Raw genomic sequence first — 18,833 nt, forward strand, 5'->3', positions numbered from 1 at the left:
CAATCAAGCTCAAAGACCACCAAGGGTCCCGCAGTCCTCCTCCTTCCATTCTGCAACCCTCCCTTCCCTTCTATCACTGATGACATTACTTAGTTGGGTCATGAGATGTCTGCAACAAAACCACCAAGCTGAGAGAGCACCAAGGACCCCATTGTTCAACCCCAAGCTACAATACTCTCTTCTATGGAAGACAGATGTCACTGGAACTCGCCCAGCTTTTCTTACCTTTGACCTTCACTGTGGCAGTGGTCTGCTGGTCTCCTGAATCACAGGTATAGTCGCCATCGTCCTGAATTTCCAGATCATAAATGAGAAGCTCGGCAAAATTCCCTTCTTGTCTGATCTCGTACTTCTCACTCGACTGAAGCTTCTTGTTTCCTTTTCTCCACACCACAGGTGACATCGGCTTGGACAACTCACAACACAATGACACAGTGTTTCCTACTTCAACCTCCTTGTTTTGCAGACTTCGCTTGAAGAGCACTGGCAGAGCTGAAAGAGCAGGCAGACACTAAAAGAGACCTTGTTGAGTGAAAGCCCATCAACCACAATACAGAATAACAGAATGGGAAGGCACCTTGGAGGCCTTCTAGTCAGACCCGCTCCTCAGGCAGGAGACCGTATATCATTTCAAATAATTGTCCAATCTCCCGTTTAAAAGCTCCATTAATGGAGCATCCACAACTTCTGGAGGCAAGTCATTCCACTGATTAACTGTCCTCACTGTCAGGAAATTTCTCCTTAGTTCTAGGTTGCTTCTCTCCTTGATTAATTTCCATCCATTATTTCTTGCCCTGCTCTCAGATGCTTTAGAGAATAGAATCATAAAATAACAGAGTGGGAAGGTACCTTGGAGGTCATCTAGTTCAACCCCCTGCTTAAGCAGGAGACCCCATACCATTTCAGACAAATGACTGTCCAATTTCTTCTTGAGAGCCTCCAGTGATGGAGCACCTCCAATTCTTCCCAAATGCAGAATAGTAGAAAATATTGTTTTTTTTCTTTTTTACCTATACGGGCAGTCCTCTGCTTACAATCACTCATTTTGTGAATGTTCAAAGTTACAACAGCACTGAAAAAAAAGGGACTTGCAATCAGTCCTCATGCTGACGACCATCTTGATAGGCCTCAACTACAATTGGAGCTAGAACTTCTGTTGCTAAGCAAGGTGGTTGTTAAGTGAGTCAGGGCCAATTTTATGACCTTTTTACCCTGGTTATAAAGCAAATCACTGCAGATGTTCAGTGAATCACACAGTTGTTAAGCAAATCAAGCTTCTGCCATTGACTTTGCCTGTCAGAAGCCACAAATGGAGATTATATGGCCTGGGACAGTGGGACACTGCAACCGTCAGTTGCCAAACATCTGAATTTTGATCACATGACCCTGGGGATGCTGCAACAGTCTTAAGTGTGAAAAATGGTCCTAAGTCGCTTTTTTTCAGGTTTATTGTAACTTTGAAAGATTGCTAAATGAATGGTTGTCATTCATGGAATACCTGTATAGTTTCCATATACATAAACGTGCTGAAAAAATACCATCAAGCAGTACGCTATCTTAAATCCTGAAACATTCAACAAAATGGTAAAACAGTAAACCAGAATAAAATCTCCAAAGGTGAAATGGACGGAGGAAGAGAGAGAAATAGGATCTACAATAAGTGGGGCAGGAGATGAGGTGAAGAAGAATGAAGTGACAAGTGAGAAGAATTAACCAGTGGAATGGCTTGCCACCAGAAGTTGTGGATGCTCCATTGCTGAAGGTTTTCAAAGACAAGATTGGGCAATCATTTTTCCAGGAGGATATCAGGACTCCTGCCTTGGACAGAGGGTTAGACTAGAAGACCTCCAAGGTCCCTTCCATCCCTATGATTCTATTATTTAACTCAATAGTTCTCCAATGGCTACACTCACCTTTAACTTTTAGTTTGGCAGTGGTTTTCTTGTCAGCTGCACTGCAGATATATTCTCCTGAGTCTTCTGGGACCACATCATGGATGATCAAAATGTAGGCATTGCCTTCAGTTTTGACTTCAAACTTCTGGCTGGGCTGGATCATGGATGATCCCTTTCTCCACTCCACTGGGATCCCAGGTTTGGAAAGCTCACAGCGGAAGGTTGCCATGCTGTTTTCGGTTACTTCTGCATTCTCCAGCTTTTTTAGGAAGGTTACCGGTGCAGCTACAGAGAGGGAAAAGGGACTTCTGTTGAACATATAGACCATAAAAGTCATCTCCAATGTACAGATAGATAGTCCTCAACTTGCAATAATTCATTTAGTGACAATTCAAAGTTACAACGGCTCAGAAAAAAGTTACTTATGACCATTTTGCATATTGCAGCATCCCTTAAGGTCACATGATCAAAATTCAGATGCTAGACAACTGCCTCCTATTTATGATGGTTGCAGAGTCTCAGGGTCATGTGATCACCTTTTGCAACCTTCTGACAAGCAAAGTCAATCGGGAAGCCTGATTCATTTAACAAATGTGCTACTAACCGAATAACTGTAGTGATTCATTTAACAACTGTGCCAAGACAGGTCATAAAATGGGGCAAATCTCACTTAACAAATGTCTCACTTAACAACAGAAATTTTGGGCTTAATTATGGTTGTAAGTTAAAGACTACCAATACAATATACAGGACTGTATGTATAAGGACTGTAATTACTAACTAATAGATTAAGAGTTGAAAAGGACTTTGTAGGTCATCTAGTTCAACCCCCTGCCCAAGAAGGAGACCCTACACCATTTCTGACAGAGGGTAGTTCAGTCTCTTCTTGAAAGCCTCCAGTGATGAAGCTCCCACAACTTCCGAAGGCAACTTCTGTTCCATGGGTTGATGGTTCTGTCAGAAAATTTCTCCTTATTTCTAGGTTGCTGTTAATGGCCACTGAAGTTCGCAGAGAGCATCTATGAACACCAACAGGCCATCAGAAGATACAATGAAACTCCTTAATTGGACACAGTAATTGGAAAATTGACAGCATCCTAGAACAAGCCAAGTCCAATACCGCTAAAGAGTTCCTGCAAGCCTGGCACTCAGACAAATGGGCCATCAACAGGCACATTGAAATGAAGAATGTTTACACACCATTCAAAATCAAAAATTAAAAAGGTAAAAGATCAGCACCCCTCCTTGCCAAAATCAACACCCAGATGAGCAGAGATTAACACCAAGACTGACACTAGACCAACAGTCAAGAAGTAAATAATACCCCAATCAAGAAACTACCAACTCAGGCAAACAAGCTAACAGTAAATAATAATCTAATCAAGGAATCACCAAAAACATTCCCACCAATACTGACAGGGCAATACTGCATATAGAGAGACAGAAAACCCCACTCCCTTCTAGAACTGATGATGATGGTACCTAGTTGGATCATAAAACATATGCAACAAAACTTAGAGAGCACCAAGGACCCCACAGTTGTTCTCTTCCTGCTCCTGCTCCTCCTTTTCCTCCTCCTCCTCCTCCTCTCTTGTGGTTGCCAACGTCATCTTAATATTTTTGACCTACATCTTCCCATGGATGTCCCTGTGGAAGATCAAGGGCCATCTGAGCCGTTGACTAACTTACTTTGCACCAATAACTGAGCCTGCGTTGAATTCTGACCAACTTGGAAACTGACAGTGCCGGAGTCTTCAAGGGTGACTTTTCGGAGAACGAGGGTGTGAATTTTGCCTTCCACGCCAATTTGGTTCATTTCATTGGATTGCAGAGGCACACCTGCCAAACTCCATTGCAGGTTTTTGGCCTTCTCGTGAGAAACCACACAGCGAAATGCAGCATTCTCTCCTTCCAGAACGGTGAGGTCTTTTAATTTTTCTTCTATGGTGGCTGGTATTTCTACAATTGAAAGAGAGAACTTTTTATTTCATTTGTTTCTCTATGAATTTACATCCCACTACATCCTACTGTTACATCCCAGAGTTTATTTGTATTTTGCAGATATTTCATGACCCAACTAAATATCAACGGCAGGGGTGAAATGCTCCCAGTTTGGACCGTATCAGACAATCCGGTAGCGATGGTGGCGGGTGGTTCGGAGAATTGGTAGCGATGGTGGCGGGTGGTTCGGAGAACCGGTAGTGATGGCGTCGCAAGGCTCCGCCCATCCGCCCAGTTGTCATTACTTCTTGGTTTTAACCAGGAAGTAATGTGTTTTTTAAGTAATGTGTTTTTATTGTTTTACTATTGGTTCTCTGGAACCGGCAGTTAAAAATGCTTTAAAAAGTAAAAGAAAAGGAAGAAAGAAATGCACCTAGAAACACTTATAAACCGCTTTTGGAAAATAACTTAAAATGTGTTCTAAATGGGAAAACAGCAGCATGGCTATTGATCTGAAAGCTGCTTTCTGAAATCCTACTATCACTTACAAGAGAACAATGCCATTATTAAGCGAACCTGGAAAAGTGAGACTTGCTCCGATTTCTATCCGTTGCATATAACTTTCCCTCTGGTCTTTTTCCTGCCATTGGTTACAAGCCTACAACTTTCCTCTTTCTGGTGCAATTGATTTGCTCCTGGTGATCACCCCCCCCCCACAAGGTTAGAAAAGGGGCGGATTGGAAGACGCAGTTTCTTCCGATCCAAGACTTACGGTAGAAGCCTGAAACCCCCAAACTTCTGTTGTTGCTCTTTCTTTGGGAAACACTATAATGAAGCCGCTTCTCAGCAGCCTCCTGCAGCTCCAGTCTCGAGGATCTGTTTCAGTGAATGTTACCCTCCATTTAGCCACTTCTGCAAGACTTGATCATCTCCAGTTAGCTTTCCTTGTCAAGCGAGAATTTTCCCCCAAATGTTCGGTTTGCTCCAGTTCTCTTATATGCTCTTTCTAAACTCCCTTCCAGATATGTGGTGCAATCTTTGGGGAAAATCTTTTGAGGCAGAAGAAAACATCTCTTTTGCAACTTGGATTCTTTTTCCAAGGTAGTGTTTCTCAACCTTGTCCACTTTCAAGATGTGGGGACTTCAACTCCCAGAATTCCCTAGGGACTGGGAAACTCTGGGAGTTGGAGTCCATATATCTTAAAGTAGCTGAGGTTGTGAAGCCCAGTATTAAAAGGTCCAAATATGCCTGTAAAGCAGGGGTGAAATCAAGCAGGTTCTGAGAACCAGCAAATGGCACCTCTGGTTGGCCCCAGAGTGGAGTGGGAATGGAGATTTTGCAGGATCCTTCTCCTGGAATGGGTAGGGAATGGAGATTTTGCAGGATCCTTCCCCTGCCACGTCCACCAAGCCATACCATGCCCACCAAGCCATGCCCACAGAACCAGTAGTAAACAAAATTGGATTTCACCACTGATCAACGGTGCTGCAAGAGAGTAGTGATTATGGAGAGGAGGAGGAGGAGGGGGGCGGTCCTTGATGCTTTTTCAGCGTGATGATTTTCTTGCAGACATTTCATGACCCAACTAGTTAAGATGATCAGTATTGCAAAGAGTGGTGATTGTGAGGAGGAGGGGGAGGAGGAGGAGAATTGTTGGTCCTTAGGGCTTTCTGAGCTTTGTTGTCTTCTTGCAGATGTTTCATGATCCAACTAGGTAACATCATCACATCTGCAAGAAAACATCTGCAAGAAAACAATGAAGCTCAGAGAGCACCAAGAACTCACAAATGTCCTGTCCTCCTCCTCCTCCATAAACCCCACTCCCTTCTAGCACTAATGATGTTACCTAGTCGGGTCATGTAATATCTGCAAGAAAACAACCAAGCTCAGAGAGTCTCAAGGACCCTACAAATAAGTATATAAAATAAAGCAGCTAGTTTGAAACATTCGCGTATGGGTCTCGTCATTCGTGTCAGATCTCAGGTGAGCAAAATTGACTCCCCCTGACCTTTGACAAGCACAGATGCGGTGGTCTGTTGATCCTCAGTTTGACAGGTATAGTGGCCTGCATCCTCCAGTTGCGCATCATGGATTAGCAGCTCAACATAAGATGCCTTTTGTCTCATCTCATACTTGTGACTTGGCTCCAGTTGGGCAGAGCCTTTCATCCACTGGACGGGCACATCGGGTTTTGTGAGCGCAGTGGCCAGGGTGATTGTTTCCCCTTCCTTGACTTCTTGATTCTCCAGCTGGACTTGAAAAAGAGCTGGACGAGCTGAGAGAGCTACACCGGGAAAAGAAGAGAGAGGGGTGAGCTTTTGCCATAGATGTGATACATGTTATGGGTTTCTAATGCAAGGCGGGGAGGAGGAGGAGGCCCATAACTCACAAGTCTAACTTCAACTATCTTGAAAAATAAGAAAAATGTCAGCCAGTTTAGTCTAGTGGTCAAGGAACCAAGCTAGACATGAAAGCCCACTGGGTGACTTTCAACCAATTACTGGGAGACAGTGAGTTCTAATCCTGCCTTGGGCACAAAAGCCAGCTGAGTGACTGGCAAATCACCAAGAGATGTGAGTTCTAGTGCAGCATTAGGCAAGAAAGCCAACTGCATGACTTTGGGCCAATCACCAGGAGATGGTAAATTCTAGTCATGCCTTAAACAAATAAGTCAGCTGGAACCAGTCACTCTCCCTCAGCCAGAGCTACCTCAAAGGGTGATTATTGTGTGGGAAATTGGGGAAACTGGAGGAGCAGTATGTTGAATATGTTTGCTGCCTTGAGTTACTTGAGTTACTTGAGTTACTAGTTAGGGTTAGGGTTAGGGTTAGGGTTAGGGAAACAGCAAAGGACCAGCCCAAGAGGCCTCTGCCAGCAAAAATGGGGCTCGGGTGGGTCATGTGTGGCCCTCCCAAGCTCCATTTTCATTGGCAGAGGGTTGCAGGAGGCCGTTGCAGCCAAAAACGGAGCTCAGGAGCCCGTTTTTGCTGGCAGAGCGCTCGGGCCACCACAGGTGCCCTCGACACAAGTGACAAACTGGCCACGCCCACCACAGCCCCCCCAAGTCAAACATAACCCTGATGCAGCCCTCAATGAAATCAAGTTTGCCACCCCTGGTCTAGGTTATGACTAGAACTCCCAGTCTCCTGGCGATTGGCCTGATGTCACCCTTCCAGCTTTCATGCCTAATGCAGAACTAGAATTCACACTCTCCCAGTTTCTAGCCCGCTGCCTTAACCAAACTGGCTGTCTATGATAAAGAATGCTAAAAAGACATCATATCCATGCAGCACAAGCCCCCCCTTTTTGCACACACGCATGACATTGTGCACATGTATGCTGAAGCAAAGTATAATGTTGCTTTCATTGTTATGAAGACAGCAGCTATATCTCACAGACACCATCAAATACAGTATGTCAAAACAATAATTAGGAAAAAATACACATAGTTCCCAACTTAGTTACAGTGTCCTGGAGGTCACGTGATCCCCTTTTCTGACCTTCTGACAAGCAAAGTCATTGGGGAAGCCAGATTCACTTAACAATCGTAACTTAACAATGGCAGTGATTCATTTAACAACTGGGGCAAGAAAGATCGTAAAGTGGGACAAAACTCACTTAAGAACCATCTTGCTTAGCAATGGATGTTTTGAGCTCAATCACCGTTTGCAAACTTCCTAGCCATCTTCCAAAATGGAAAACACAGATTCGCTTAATGACCACATCACTCACTGAACGGCAGTGATTTGCTTTATCATAAAATCAGGCAGGACTCACTTAACAACAGAAATGCTGGACCCAATTGTGGTTGTAATTCAAGGTCTACCTTTAGGAGTGGCTGCGTAATTTAGAACGAAAACTTATTAACACAGATACCTGTAAGGATTAAAATTATAGATAGTCCTCGTTTTAACAACCATCACTGTGCACAAAATTTATGTTGCTAAGTGAGACATTTGTTAAGTGATTTTTGCCCCCTGTAACAAGCTTTCTTGCCACAATTGGTAAGTAAATCAGTGCAGTTGTTAAGCTAGTACCATGGTTGTTAAGTGAATCTGGCTTCCCCATTGACTTTGCTTGTCAGAAGGTCGCAAAAGGGAATCACTTGACCCCGGAACACTGCAACTGTCCTAAATACGAATCAATTGCCAAGTGACTGAATTTTGATCACTAAATGGGAATGGTTGCAATGGTTGTAAGTGTGAAAAACGGTCCTAAGTCCCTTTTTTCAGTGCTATTGTAAATTTGAACAGTCACTTAATGAACTGTTGTAAGTCGAGGACTACCTGTATATTGAGTTTTGATTAATAAATCTTTTACCTTCCACTGATAACGTGCCCATGCTTCTCCCGTGGCCAATGTCGCAAATATATTTTCCAGAATCTCTTCGAGTTACACCGTAAATCTTTAAAATATGGGTTGTTCCCTGCTGACTGATTTCATACTTGGCGCTCGGAGTGATGACTTCCGAGCCCTTTTTCCAGATGGCAGAGACGTTAAGCATAGATACTTCGCATTTGAGGAAAGCTGCGCTGCCTTCTTGCAATTCTAGGTTGCTCAGTTCTTGTTGAAAGTCAGGATGTAGGGCTGGAATGGAAAGTGAAAAAATAAATAAAATTGCAAGAACTGGCAAAAAAACCCCAAAAACAAAATAGAGTCCACTTGCAAACTTCTTGTGTAGACAGGATTTAAACTGAAATCCTAATATGGAAGCGAGGTTTTAGATTTTAGGCAAGTGTGAATTTCAAAAAATAATTTAAGACGTCAGAGTTACACAGACAAACAGGCCAGACATACACATAAAACTCTTATCTGTCCAGAATTCAGTTACACAGAAACAGACAGACAGACAGACAGACAGATACACACACACACACACACATACACACACACACACACACACACACACACACACACACACGTGTCTGTGTGTCTGTGTAACTCTTAATTCTTAATTTTTTTAAAATTCAGAGACAGAGAGATGAGAGAGAATGGATGGATGGATGGACAGACGGACAGAGATAGATAGATAGATAAATAGATAGATAGATAGATAGATAGATAGATAGATAGATAGATAGATAGATAGATAGATTTTATGTTATCTAGAATTTGCATAGCTTTTTGAAAAATTTTAATAGTTTTTCTATTTATCTTTTGACAGTTTGTAAGCCACCCAGAATCACTTCATCAGGGTGATGGGCAGCATATACATTTACTAAATTACTAAATTAAATAAATAATAAATAAATGTTAAATAGATATGTGAGCACAGTTCATCTGTTGAGAGAATACAGAACAACGGAAGGGACTTTGGAGATGAATTAATCCAGCCCCCTGCTCAAGCAGGACACCCTGTACAATTCCAGACAAATGGCTGTCCTGGCTCTTCTTAAAAGCTTCCAATGATGGAGCACTGACAAATTCTTGAGGCAAGCTGTTCCACTAGTGAATTGATCTGGGATTAAGAATAACAGAATAACAAAGTTGGAAGGGACTTTGGAGGTCTTCTAGTCTAATCTCTTGCTCAAACATGAGACTCTATACCATTCTGCACAAATGGTTGTCCAATCTCTTCTTGAAAACCTCCAGTGATAGAGCACCCACAATTTCTGGAGGCAAGCTGTTCCACTGATTAATTGTTCTGTCATTTTCTTTACCTGTTTTTCTGACATTATCCCCTTCCGCATAACCCATCAACACAAGTGAGACGCTTAACCATTTCTGATCACAATTCTTTTGATAGAACTCGCCGTACCTTCCACTCTGAGCCTCGCTGTGGAGGTGTACGGTCCCACCCGGAAGGTGACCGTGCCAGAATCCTGCTGGGTGACGTTGCGGAGTGTCAACTTGTGCACCCGTCCTCTCTCGACTGAGATCTCGTTCATCTGGTTGCTTTGAAGCGACAAATCTTGCAATTTCCACTCCACATCTTTTGCGTTGTCGTGGGAGACTTCGCACTCGAAGGTGACTTCTTCCTCTTCCAAAACCTCTGCGCTTTTCAGTCCCCGGATGATGGTGATGTCCACTTCTACAAAGGCCACCAGATGCATCAGTGACAGTGACAACATAGACCATAAACCACCGCCCCAAACACATCACAAGTGGAATTCAGCTGTGGATTTGGTCCCAGTTAACTACAGCACATTCTTCGACTTACGACCACAATTGGGACAAGAATTTTCATTGCTAATAAGCAAGGTTTTTAAGTGGGTCTTGTCCAAACCTATGACCTTTTTGACCATGGTTGTTAAGCAAATCATTGCAGTTTTAAAGTGAATCTCACGATTATTAAGTGAATCCAGATTCCCCCCATTGCTTGTCAGAAGGTGGCTGGGAAGATTAAATGGCAATCACATGACCTCGGGAAGCTGCAGCCATCATAATAAATCCATGCCAGTTGCCAAGCGCCCAACCTTTGATCAACTGACTGTGGGAAATGGTGCGATGGTTGTAAGTGCGAGAACCAGTCACAAGTCTCTTTTTTCAGTGCCATTTACCTTTGAATGGTCACAAAATGAATGGTTCTAAGTCAAGGACTACCTGTATCTTACCAGGATGTATTCTGCACTTTCCACAAGAAACAAAAATGTTGCATTTGGTGCAGATTTCATAGAATAGAGAATTTCATGTTCCCTTTTATAATATTCTAGATACAGGTTGATTTACAACAGTTTATTTAATGACGGTTCAAAGTTACAATGGCACTGAAAAAAAAAGACTTATGAACGTTTTTCACATTTATGACCATTGCTGCAGCCCCATGGTCACGTGATCCAAATTCAGACTCTTGGCAACTGTCTCATATTTATGACGGTCACAGTGTCCTGGGGTGATCCCCTTTTGCAACCTTCTGACCAGCAAAGTCAATGAGGGAAGCCAGATTCACTTAACAACCGGCTTACTAACTTAACAACTGCGGGGATTCACTTAACAAATGTGGCAAGAAAAGTTGTAAAATGGGACAAAATTTACTTAACAAACTCCTCACTTAACCTCAGCAATTGACCTCAGCAGAAAATTTGAGGTCAATTTTGGTCATAAGTCGATGACCACCTGTCTTAAAGCTGCAGAGGTCAATTTGAAGGAAAAACCAAAACCAAAGGACTTCTTGACTGAAACAGTGAGACTGGAAGTTCTAGTCTGCTTCAAAGAAAACGTACCTTGCACAGATAACGTGGCAGATGTGGTTTGGTCACCAATGCTACACGAATATTCGCCACTGTCTTGGAGTTGCAACTTATGAATGAGTAACTCATGGATGCCCCCATCCTGTTGGATATCATATTTGGGGCTAGCGTGGATTCCTGCACCGTCTTTGCGCCATTCCACAGGGCCTTTAGTGACTGTGATCTCGCAGTGTAATCTGGCTGTGCTTCCCTCATCCGCTTTCTCATCCTTCAACCGTTGAGTGAATTCAGCTTTGAGGACTGTGTGGTCAAAAGGAATAGGAGAAAGTAAAACACTTGATCCTACTTCTATTAAGCTCAGAAATTAATAACTAAGCTTCCATCAAGTTCAGAGAGCATCCAGGACTCCACATTCTTCCACACAAAGCCCATTCTCTTCTATTCCTGATGAAGTTACCTAGTTGAGTAATGAAACATCTGCAAGGAAACTTCCAAGCTCACAAAGCACCAAGGACCCCACAGTATCCTTTCACTTCTCCTTCTCCCTTTGTAATCGCAAGGGCCTCTCAACTCATATTTTTACTATACAGGTAGTTCTCGACTTATGACATTTGAGCCCAAAATTTCTATTATTAAGTGAGACATTTGTTAAATGAATTTTGCCCCATTTTTCAACCTTTCTTGCCACGTGAGTGAATCATTGCACTTGTTAGATTAGCAACATGGTTGTAAAGTGAATCGGGCCTCCCCATTGATTTTGCTTGTAAGAAGATCGCAAAAGAAGACCACATAACCCTGGGACACTTAGCCGTCATAAATATGAGTCAGTTGCCAAGCATCTGAATTTTGATCACGTGGCCAAGGGGATGGTGCAACGATTTAAGTGTGAAAAACAGTCATAAGTGCCTTTGTTCAGAGCCATTGCAACTTCGAATGGTCACTAAATAAACGGATGTAAGTCGAGGACTACCTGTAATGACTTTTACTGCTGAAAGGGTTTCCAGAGAAAATTCCACAGATTGATCTGGAAATTTATATTATACAATGCTGCATTAAAAAAAAAATGCAATTAAAAATTCAACTGTTTCTCCGTCAAGCATTGTCCACTTAATTAAAGGCTGAAAAGCTAAGGGAGAAACAGACCTGCATGTCAATGAAATCCACACTAAACCATTAAAGTACAGGGACTCTTCAACTCCATTTAGTAATGGTCCAAAATTACAACAGCACTGAACAAAGCATCTTACAATCTGGTCCTTGTCTTATGACCATTGCAGCATCCCAGGGTCACATGATCAAAATTTGTGGTCTTGGCAACTAGCATGGATTTATAATGGTATCCCAGGTTCACGTAATCACCATTTGCGATCTTCACAGACAGCTTCCCACAAGTAAAGTTAATCGGGGAAACCAGAGTCACTTAACAACCACATGATTCACTTAACTGCAATGACTTACTTAATGACTATGGCAAAAATGAACAGAAATCACTTAACAACTGCCTTACTTAGTGACACACATTCTTGTCCCAATTGTGCTGATAAGTTGAGGATTACCTATACGGCAGTGGTGGGTTTCAAAAAATTTTACTACCGGTTCTGTGGGCATGGCTTGGTGGGCATGGCATTGCTTGGTGGGTGTGGCAGGGGAAGGTTACTGCAAAATCCCATTTCCTCCCAATCAGATGGGACTTGGGAGGCAGAGAATAGATGGGGATGGGGTCAGTCAGAATTTTTACTACCGGTTCTCTGAACTACTCAAAATTTCCGCTACCGGTTCTCCAAAACTGGTCAGAACCTGCTGAAACCCACCTCTGCTATAGGGTGCAAACCAGTGATGGGAAGCCCCCAGTTCAGACCGGTTCTATAGAGCCAGTAGTAAAACCAGTGTGAGGCTCCACCCACCGACCCCGATGTCATAAGGAAGCTTCTGCGCATGTACAGAAGCGCACGGGAGAGAGAGAGAGCAAAGGGAGTGCGCGCGTGCAGCCCCATTGTGAACTGGTAATAAAAGTAAGTAGAACCTACCCCTGGTGCAAACCCTTTCAAAAAGAGATCTTACAGTCTTCCTCCTCCTCCTCTCTGCAAGCTCCCCTCCCTGCTACGGTAGCACTGATAATGTTTCCTAGTTGGGTCATGAAATGTCTGTAAAAAATCAACCAAGCTCAAAGGGCACTAAGGAACCCAGAGTTTACTTCCTCCTCCTCCTCTTTGAAATCGGGAAATTGGGAGTTCTAGTCTCGCCTTAGCCATGAAAGCTGGCTGGGTGACTTTGGGCCACCCAAAGTGATGGTAAATTCTAGTCTGCTTCAAAAAAAACACATACCTTGCACAGATAACGTGGCAGACGTGGTTTGGTCTCGAACGATGCACGAATACTCGCCGCTGTCTTGGGGTTCCAGGTTATGAATGAGTAAATCATGGATGCCACCATCTTTTCTGATGTCATATTTGGGGCTAGCATGAATCCTTACACCATCTTTACGCCATTCTGCTGGGGCTTTAGGGACGGTCACTTCACAGCAAAATCTGGCCGTGCTGCCTTCATCCACTTTCTCATCCTTCAGCCACTGCGTGAATTCAGGCTTGAGGGCTGAGGGGTCAAAATAATGGCAGAAATGGCTTTTTTTTTAAAAAAAAAAATTACAATTCTTTCATCAGGTGGCAGTTCCCACCAATTTCTGAAAAATAAACACTGGGAAAAATTGGTTAAACAGGACCAATGGATGTTTGTCTGTCCCAGGAAGCAAAAACTGTTAGTGGCAAAATATTATACATTTCACAGACATTCTGAAAGCAGTGGACCTTAGGTGAGAGAGATTAGATTCATATATAAATCATAGAACAGGATATAATACGATTGGAAGGGACCTTGGAGGTCTTCTAGTCCAACCCCCTGCTCAAGCAAGAATCCTATCTCATTCCAAATTTCTTCTTTAAAACCTCTAGAGGTGAAACTGACATATATTTGACAGTTACAGCATCCGAGGGACTTGTGATCACCATTTTTGATCTTCCTAGCCAGCCTCTGACAAGCAAAGTCAACAGGGAAAGCTGGATTCATTTAACAACCACCCGATTCACTTAGCAACTGCAGTGAATCACTTCACAAACATGACAAAAAAAATCTTAAGATTGGCCACAACTCACTTAACAACACTCTCTCCCTCTCCCTTTCTCTCTCTTTCTCTTTCTGTATTAACAAAATTACAGGGAGTCCTTGACTTACAAATATTCATTTAGCAACCATTTAAATTTATAACAACACAGAAAAAAATGAATTATATACAGTCCGTGCACTTATGACCATTGCATTATCCCCATGGTCATACAGAATGATCAAAATTTGGGTGCATGACAATTAGCATGTATTTACGATGGTTGCAATGTCTCAGGGTTATATGATCAGTCACCATTTGAGACCTTCCCAACCAGCTTCTGACAAGCAAAGTCAATGGGAGAAGCTAGAGTCAATTAACAACTGCATTATTCACAGTAAAAATGGTTCTAAAACTGTGTCCAAGTCAGTTAACAACAGCATTAAGCAATTTTGGGGCCAAGTGTCATTGTAAATTGAGGATTCTCTGTAGGGTATGAACCTCTTGAGATGTTTAATTTAATAGCCGGAGCAGTGAGCCAGAACAAAGAGTTGTGGTTGATTAGTTTAAGAGAGCTGGCCACTGCCTGAGGCAACCTGAGCTGTGATTGGTTGCTGTGAGTGAAAAGGGGGAGTGTCTTTGTTTCCCGCCTTTTTTCTTGTAGGTGCCCTGCGTGCGCTGTAATTTACCTCAGGATGGTCCTGCTGTGTTGATTTACCTCAGGATGCTCCTATGTTGATTTACCGCCTCAGAATGCTCCTGTCTGCCTGACAAACTAGTTGCTGAGTATATATTGATGTAAAATACATTCACGTATATAAAACTACGAGTTCGTGCCAGCCTCTTTGACTCCATTTGGACACCGGTTGTGCAATTCCCTGACAGAACCCTTTTAAAAAACACATACCTTGCACAGATAATGTGGCAGACGTGGTTTGGTCTCCAACGACGCACAAATACTCTCCGCTGTCTTGGGGTTCCAAGTCATGAATGAGCAAATCGCGGAGGCCACCATCTTGTTTGATGTCATATTTGGGACTGGCGTGGATTCTTGCACCATCTTTGCGCCATTCTGCTGGGGCCTTAGGGACTGTCACTTCACAACGTAATCTGACCTTGCTGCCCTCATCCGCTTTCTCATCCTTCAGTCGCAGAGTGAATTCAGGTTTCAGGACTGCAGGATCAAAATGAATATAAGAAAAAAAAAAGTACAATTCTTTCATTAAATGGCAGTTCCCACCAATTTCTGAAAAATAGAATATTGGAAAAAATTGGTTGTACAGGACCAATGGATGTTTGACGTGTGTATCTCTATATACATGCACAATCTCCCGGTTCTTGGAGGATGTAAACAGAGCAAAATTAAAAAATTTAAATATGACAGAAATGATAACATGAAAGTCCCACTTTAGCCACGAAAGGTGGCTGGGTGAATTTGAGCTAATCTCCAAGACCCTGGGAGTTTAGGCATAAAAACTGGTGGGTGACTTTGGGCCGAGCACCAGGAGATTGTGAGTTCTAATTCAATTTTTAAAATGCATACCTTGCACAGATAATGTGGCAGATGTGATTTGATCTCCAGCGATGCACGAATACTCTCCACTGTCTTGGGGTTCTAAGTTATGAATGAGTAAGTCACGGATGCCCCCATCCTGTCTGATGTCATATTTGGGACTAGCGTGGATTCTTGCACCGTCTTTGCGCCATTCTACTGGGGCTTTAGGGACTGTCACTTCACAACGTAATTTGACCTTGCTGCCCTCATCCGCTTTCTCATCCTTCAGCCACTGTGTGAATTCAGGTTTCAGGACTGCAGAGTCAAAATGAACATAAGTAAAAAAAAAAAAAAGTACAATTCTTTCATTAAGTGGCAGTTCCCACCAATTTCTGAAAAACAGAATATTGGAAAAAATTGGTTCTACAGGACCAATGGATGTTTGACGTGTGTATCTCTATATACATGCACAATCTCCCAATTCTCAGTGATGAACAGAGCAAAATAAAAAAATTTAAATATGACAGAAATGATAAATGAAAGAGATGAAATTCATATATATATATAATATATATATATGAAATAATATAATATAATAATATAATTATAATATAATTATTATTTTATATTATATTATAATTATTATTATATTATAATATAATAATATAATATGAAATTCATATATATATTATATATTTGGTTGTACGGGACCAATAGATATTTGATGTGTGTGTGTGTATACATATACATGCATACATATATATACACACCCACGTACGTACCCCATTTTCCCGAAAATAAGACCTACCCTGATTTTCATGCTCGCAATATAATCCCTACCCCAAAAATAAGGCCTACTTAAGAGTGTAATCAGTGGTGGGCGTGGCCGTCTGACGTCACTCACATTATAGGGCGCATCATGTGGGGGAAGGAAGATTTCCTCACTCCCCTTTCCTCTTTCCTCTTCCACTTTCCTCTTTTCTCCCCAAGCAATTGCTGCTTGGCTCTTTCAGCAACTGCAGAAGGGGCTGAAAGGGAGGAAGCCATCCATTCACCCCCAGATCGATTTCAGAAGCCACCACCATCATTGGTCACGAGGCCTGGCTGCCGGGCCTGTTCCACCTGCTGCTGCTGGGGGCCGGTGGCTCCCGGGAGAGCTGCTCTTCAGCCAGGCTGATGAGCAGTGGCACGAGCATTGCCCTGCATTGTCCGTGCATCTTCTGTGCAACCTGCCACTGCCCTTCTGAACTCGGCTCTGGCTGCCGCCCTGCTGCCACTCTTGCAGCACCTGCCGGTCAAGCTTTTATTGCACCCTAGCCTCCACCTGCACTGCCTGCTGTCCCTGCTGCTCCTGGGATGCTTCTTGGCCGCAGCGGGTGCTGTACTGGCCAACATGTGCGGCCGCTCTTTTATGCTGTGTTTATTGTGCAGCTTTCTGCCAAGGAAGGTCCACACTTTCTCCTTCCCTTCTTTCCTCCCCCCCTCCTCTCCCATCTCCTCTTGCTGCTCTGTCTCAGCTTTCGCAGACGCCAGGGGTGGAGGCTCCCTTGTGGGGAACGATCAAACTTCCAACCCCAACGGCAGGCCAGGCTGGGTGAAAAGCGAGTGGTGGCAGAGCAGCTGCAGGTGAGGTAGATGCCGAAGGCAGCCAGGGCATGTTGGTATGAGTCTGCCAAAGGCAGGGCTTTTTGGCCAGCTCCCGCACTGGGGTGGTGCTACCACTTAAAGGAAGAAGCTGGTGAAGGTGTTTGCATAGCAACCTGACCATCAGTCCCTCACCATGTGACTCTTCCAACCCAGGATGAAAGGAGGCGGACACTTGGAGCTTCTTTTTGATGCCAGGCATACACACGCACCCCCGCACACACGTTGGGTGGTATAGGCTAGCCTTTTTCTCCTAAGGTTGTAGATCTGGGCTGACTCGTCCCGCACCAGGCAGAAGCAGCCCAGCAGGCAGCTTAGAGCAGCATTGCCACGAGACCAGCAGTAGCACAGGCAACTGCTCCATGGCCAGTATGGTGCCTGCCATGGCCGAGAAGTGTCCCAGCAGCAGCAGGGCCAGCAGGCAGGCAGGGCGGATGGAGGCTGGGGCAAGTCGAGAGTTTGGTCCGTTGTGGCTGCTGCAAGCAGACAATGGGACTCCCCCTGTTGTCGGCCTCGGCGCTCACTGCCTCTTGTACATTAAAAAAAAAGACATCCCCGAAAATAAGCCCTAATGCTTATTTTGCAGCCCCCAAAAATATAAGACCCAGATCTTATTTTCGGGGAAACACGGGTATATATATTTGAATTTCATCTCTTTCATCTTATCGTCACTGTCACATTTTATTTTATTTTTTTATTTTGCTCTGTTTACCTCCTCCTCCTGGGAGGAAACTGGGAGATAGGGAGTTCTAGTTCCACTTTAGCCACGAAAGGTGGCTGGGTGAATTTGAGCTAATCTCCAAGACACTGGGAGTTTAGGCATACAAACTGGTGGGTGACTTTGGGCCGAGCACCAGGAGATTGTGAGTTCTAATTCAATTTTAAAAATTTATACCTTGCACAGATAAGGTGGCAGATGTGGTTTGATCTCCAGCGATGCACGAATACTCCCCACTGTCTTGGGGTTCTAAGTTATGAATGAGTAAGTCACGGATGCCCCCATCCTGTCTGATGTCATATTTGGGACTAGCGTGGATTCTTGCACCGTCTTTGCGCCATTCTACTGGGGCTTTAGGGACTGTCACTTCACAACGTAATCTGACCTTGCTGCCCTCATCCGCTTTCTCATCCTTCAGCCGCTGTGTGAATTCAGGTTTCAGGACTGCAGGGTCAAAATGAACATAAGTAAAAAAAAAAAAAAAAAAAGTACAATTCTTTCATTAAGTGGCAGTTCCCACCAATTTCTGGAAAATAGAATATTGGAAAAAATTGGTTGTACAGGACCAATGGATGTTTGACGTGTGTATGTCGAACATACACGGTTCTCAGAGGAGATAAACAGAGCAAAATAAAAAAATTTAAATATGACAGAAATGATAAGATGAAAGAGATGAAATTCATATATATATATTTGGTTGTACGGGACCAATGGATGTTTGATGTGTGTGTGTTTGTGTGTATACATATACATATACATACATATACACACACACACACATACGTACCCCATTTTCCCAAAAATAAGACCTACCTTGATTTTCATGCTTGCAGTATAATCCCTACCCCCAAAATAAGGCCTACTTAAGAGTGTAATCAGTGGTGGGCGTGGCCGTCTGATGTCACTCACATC

At 43.3% G+C, this 18,833-nt stretch overlaps 1 protein-coding gene across 3 annotated transcripts in view; it reads right to left on the bottom strand.

The window, feature by feature from the left end:
* Positions 1–18,833, bottom strand: part of OBSCN (obscurin, cytoskeletal calmodulin and titin-interacting RhoGEF) — a 258,005-nt gene that overhangs the window by 149,053 nt on the left and 90,119 nt on the right. For all 3 annotated transcript variants that reach the window (XM_060684486.2, XM_087894267.1, XM_060684487.2), the window contains exons 51-61: positions 18,099–18,365; positions 15,608–15,874; positions 14,972–15,238; positions 13,293–13,559; positions 11,001–11,267; positions 9,596–9,868; positions 8,158–8,424; positions 5,846–6,121; positions 3,585–3,854; positions 1,914–2,180; positions 226–492 (exon numbers count right to left, since the gene is read on the bottom strand). In XM_060684486.2, coding sequence (XP_060540469.1) covers positions 226–492; positions 1,914–2,180; positions 3,585–3,854; positions 5,846–6,121; positions 8,158–8,424; positions 9,596–9,868; positions 11,001–11,267; positions 13,293–13,559; positions 14,972–15,238; positions 15,608–15,874; positions 18,099–18,365 — 2,955 coding nt within the window. The remainder of the gene's footprint in view (positions 1–225; positions 493–1,913; positions 2,181–3,584; positions 3,855–5,845; positions 6,122–8,157; positions 8,425–9,595; positions 9,869–11,000; positions 11,268–13,292; positions 13,560–14,971; positions 15,239–15,607; positions 15,875–18,098; positions 18,366–18,833) is intronic.

Source organism: Pantherophis guttatus, chromosome 4 (genome assembly GCF_059756535.1).
Source record: "Pantherophis guttatus breed Tessera chromosome 4, ASM5975653v1, whole genome shotgun sequence".
Lineage (NCBI taxonomy): Eukaryota > Metazoa > Chordata > Lepidosauria > Squamata > Colubridae > Pantherophis > Pantherophis guttatus.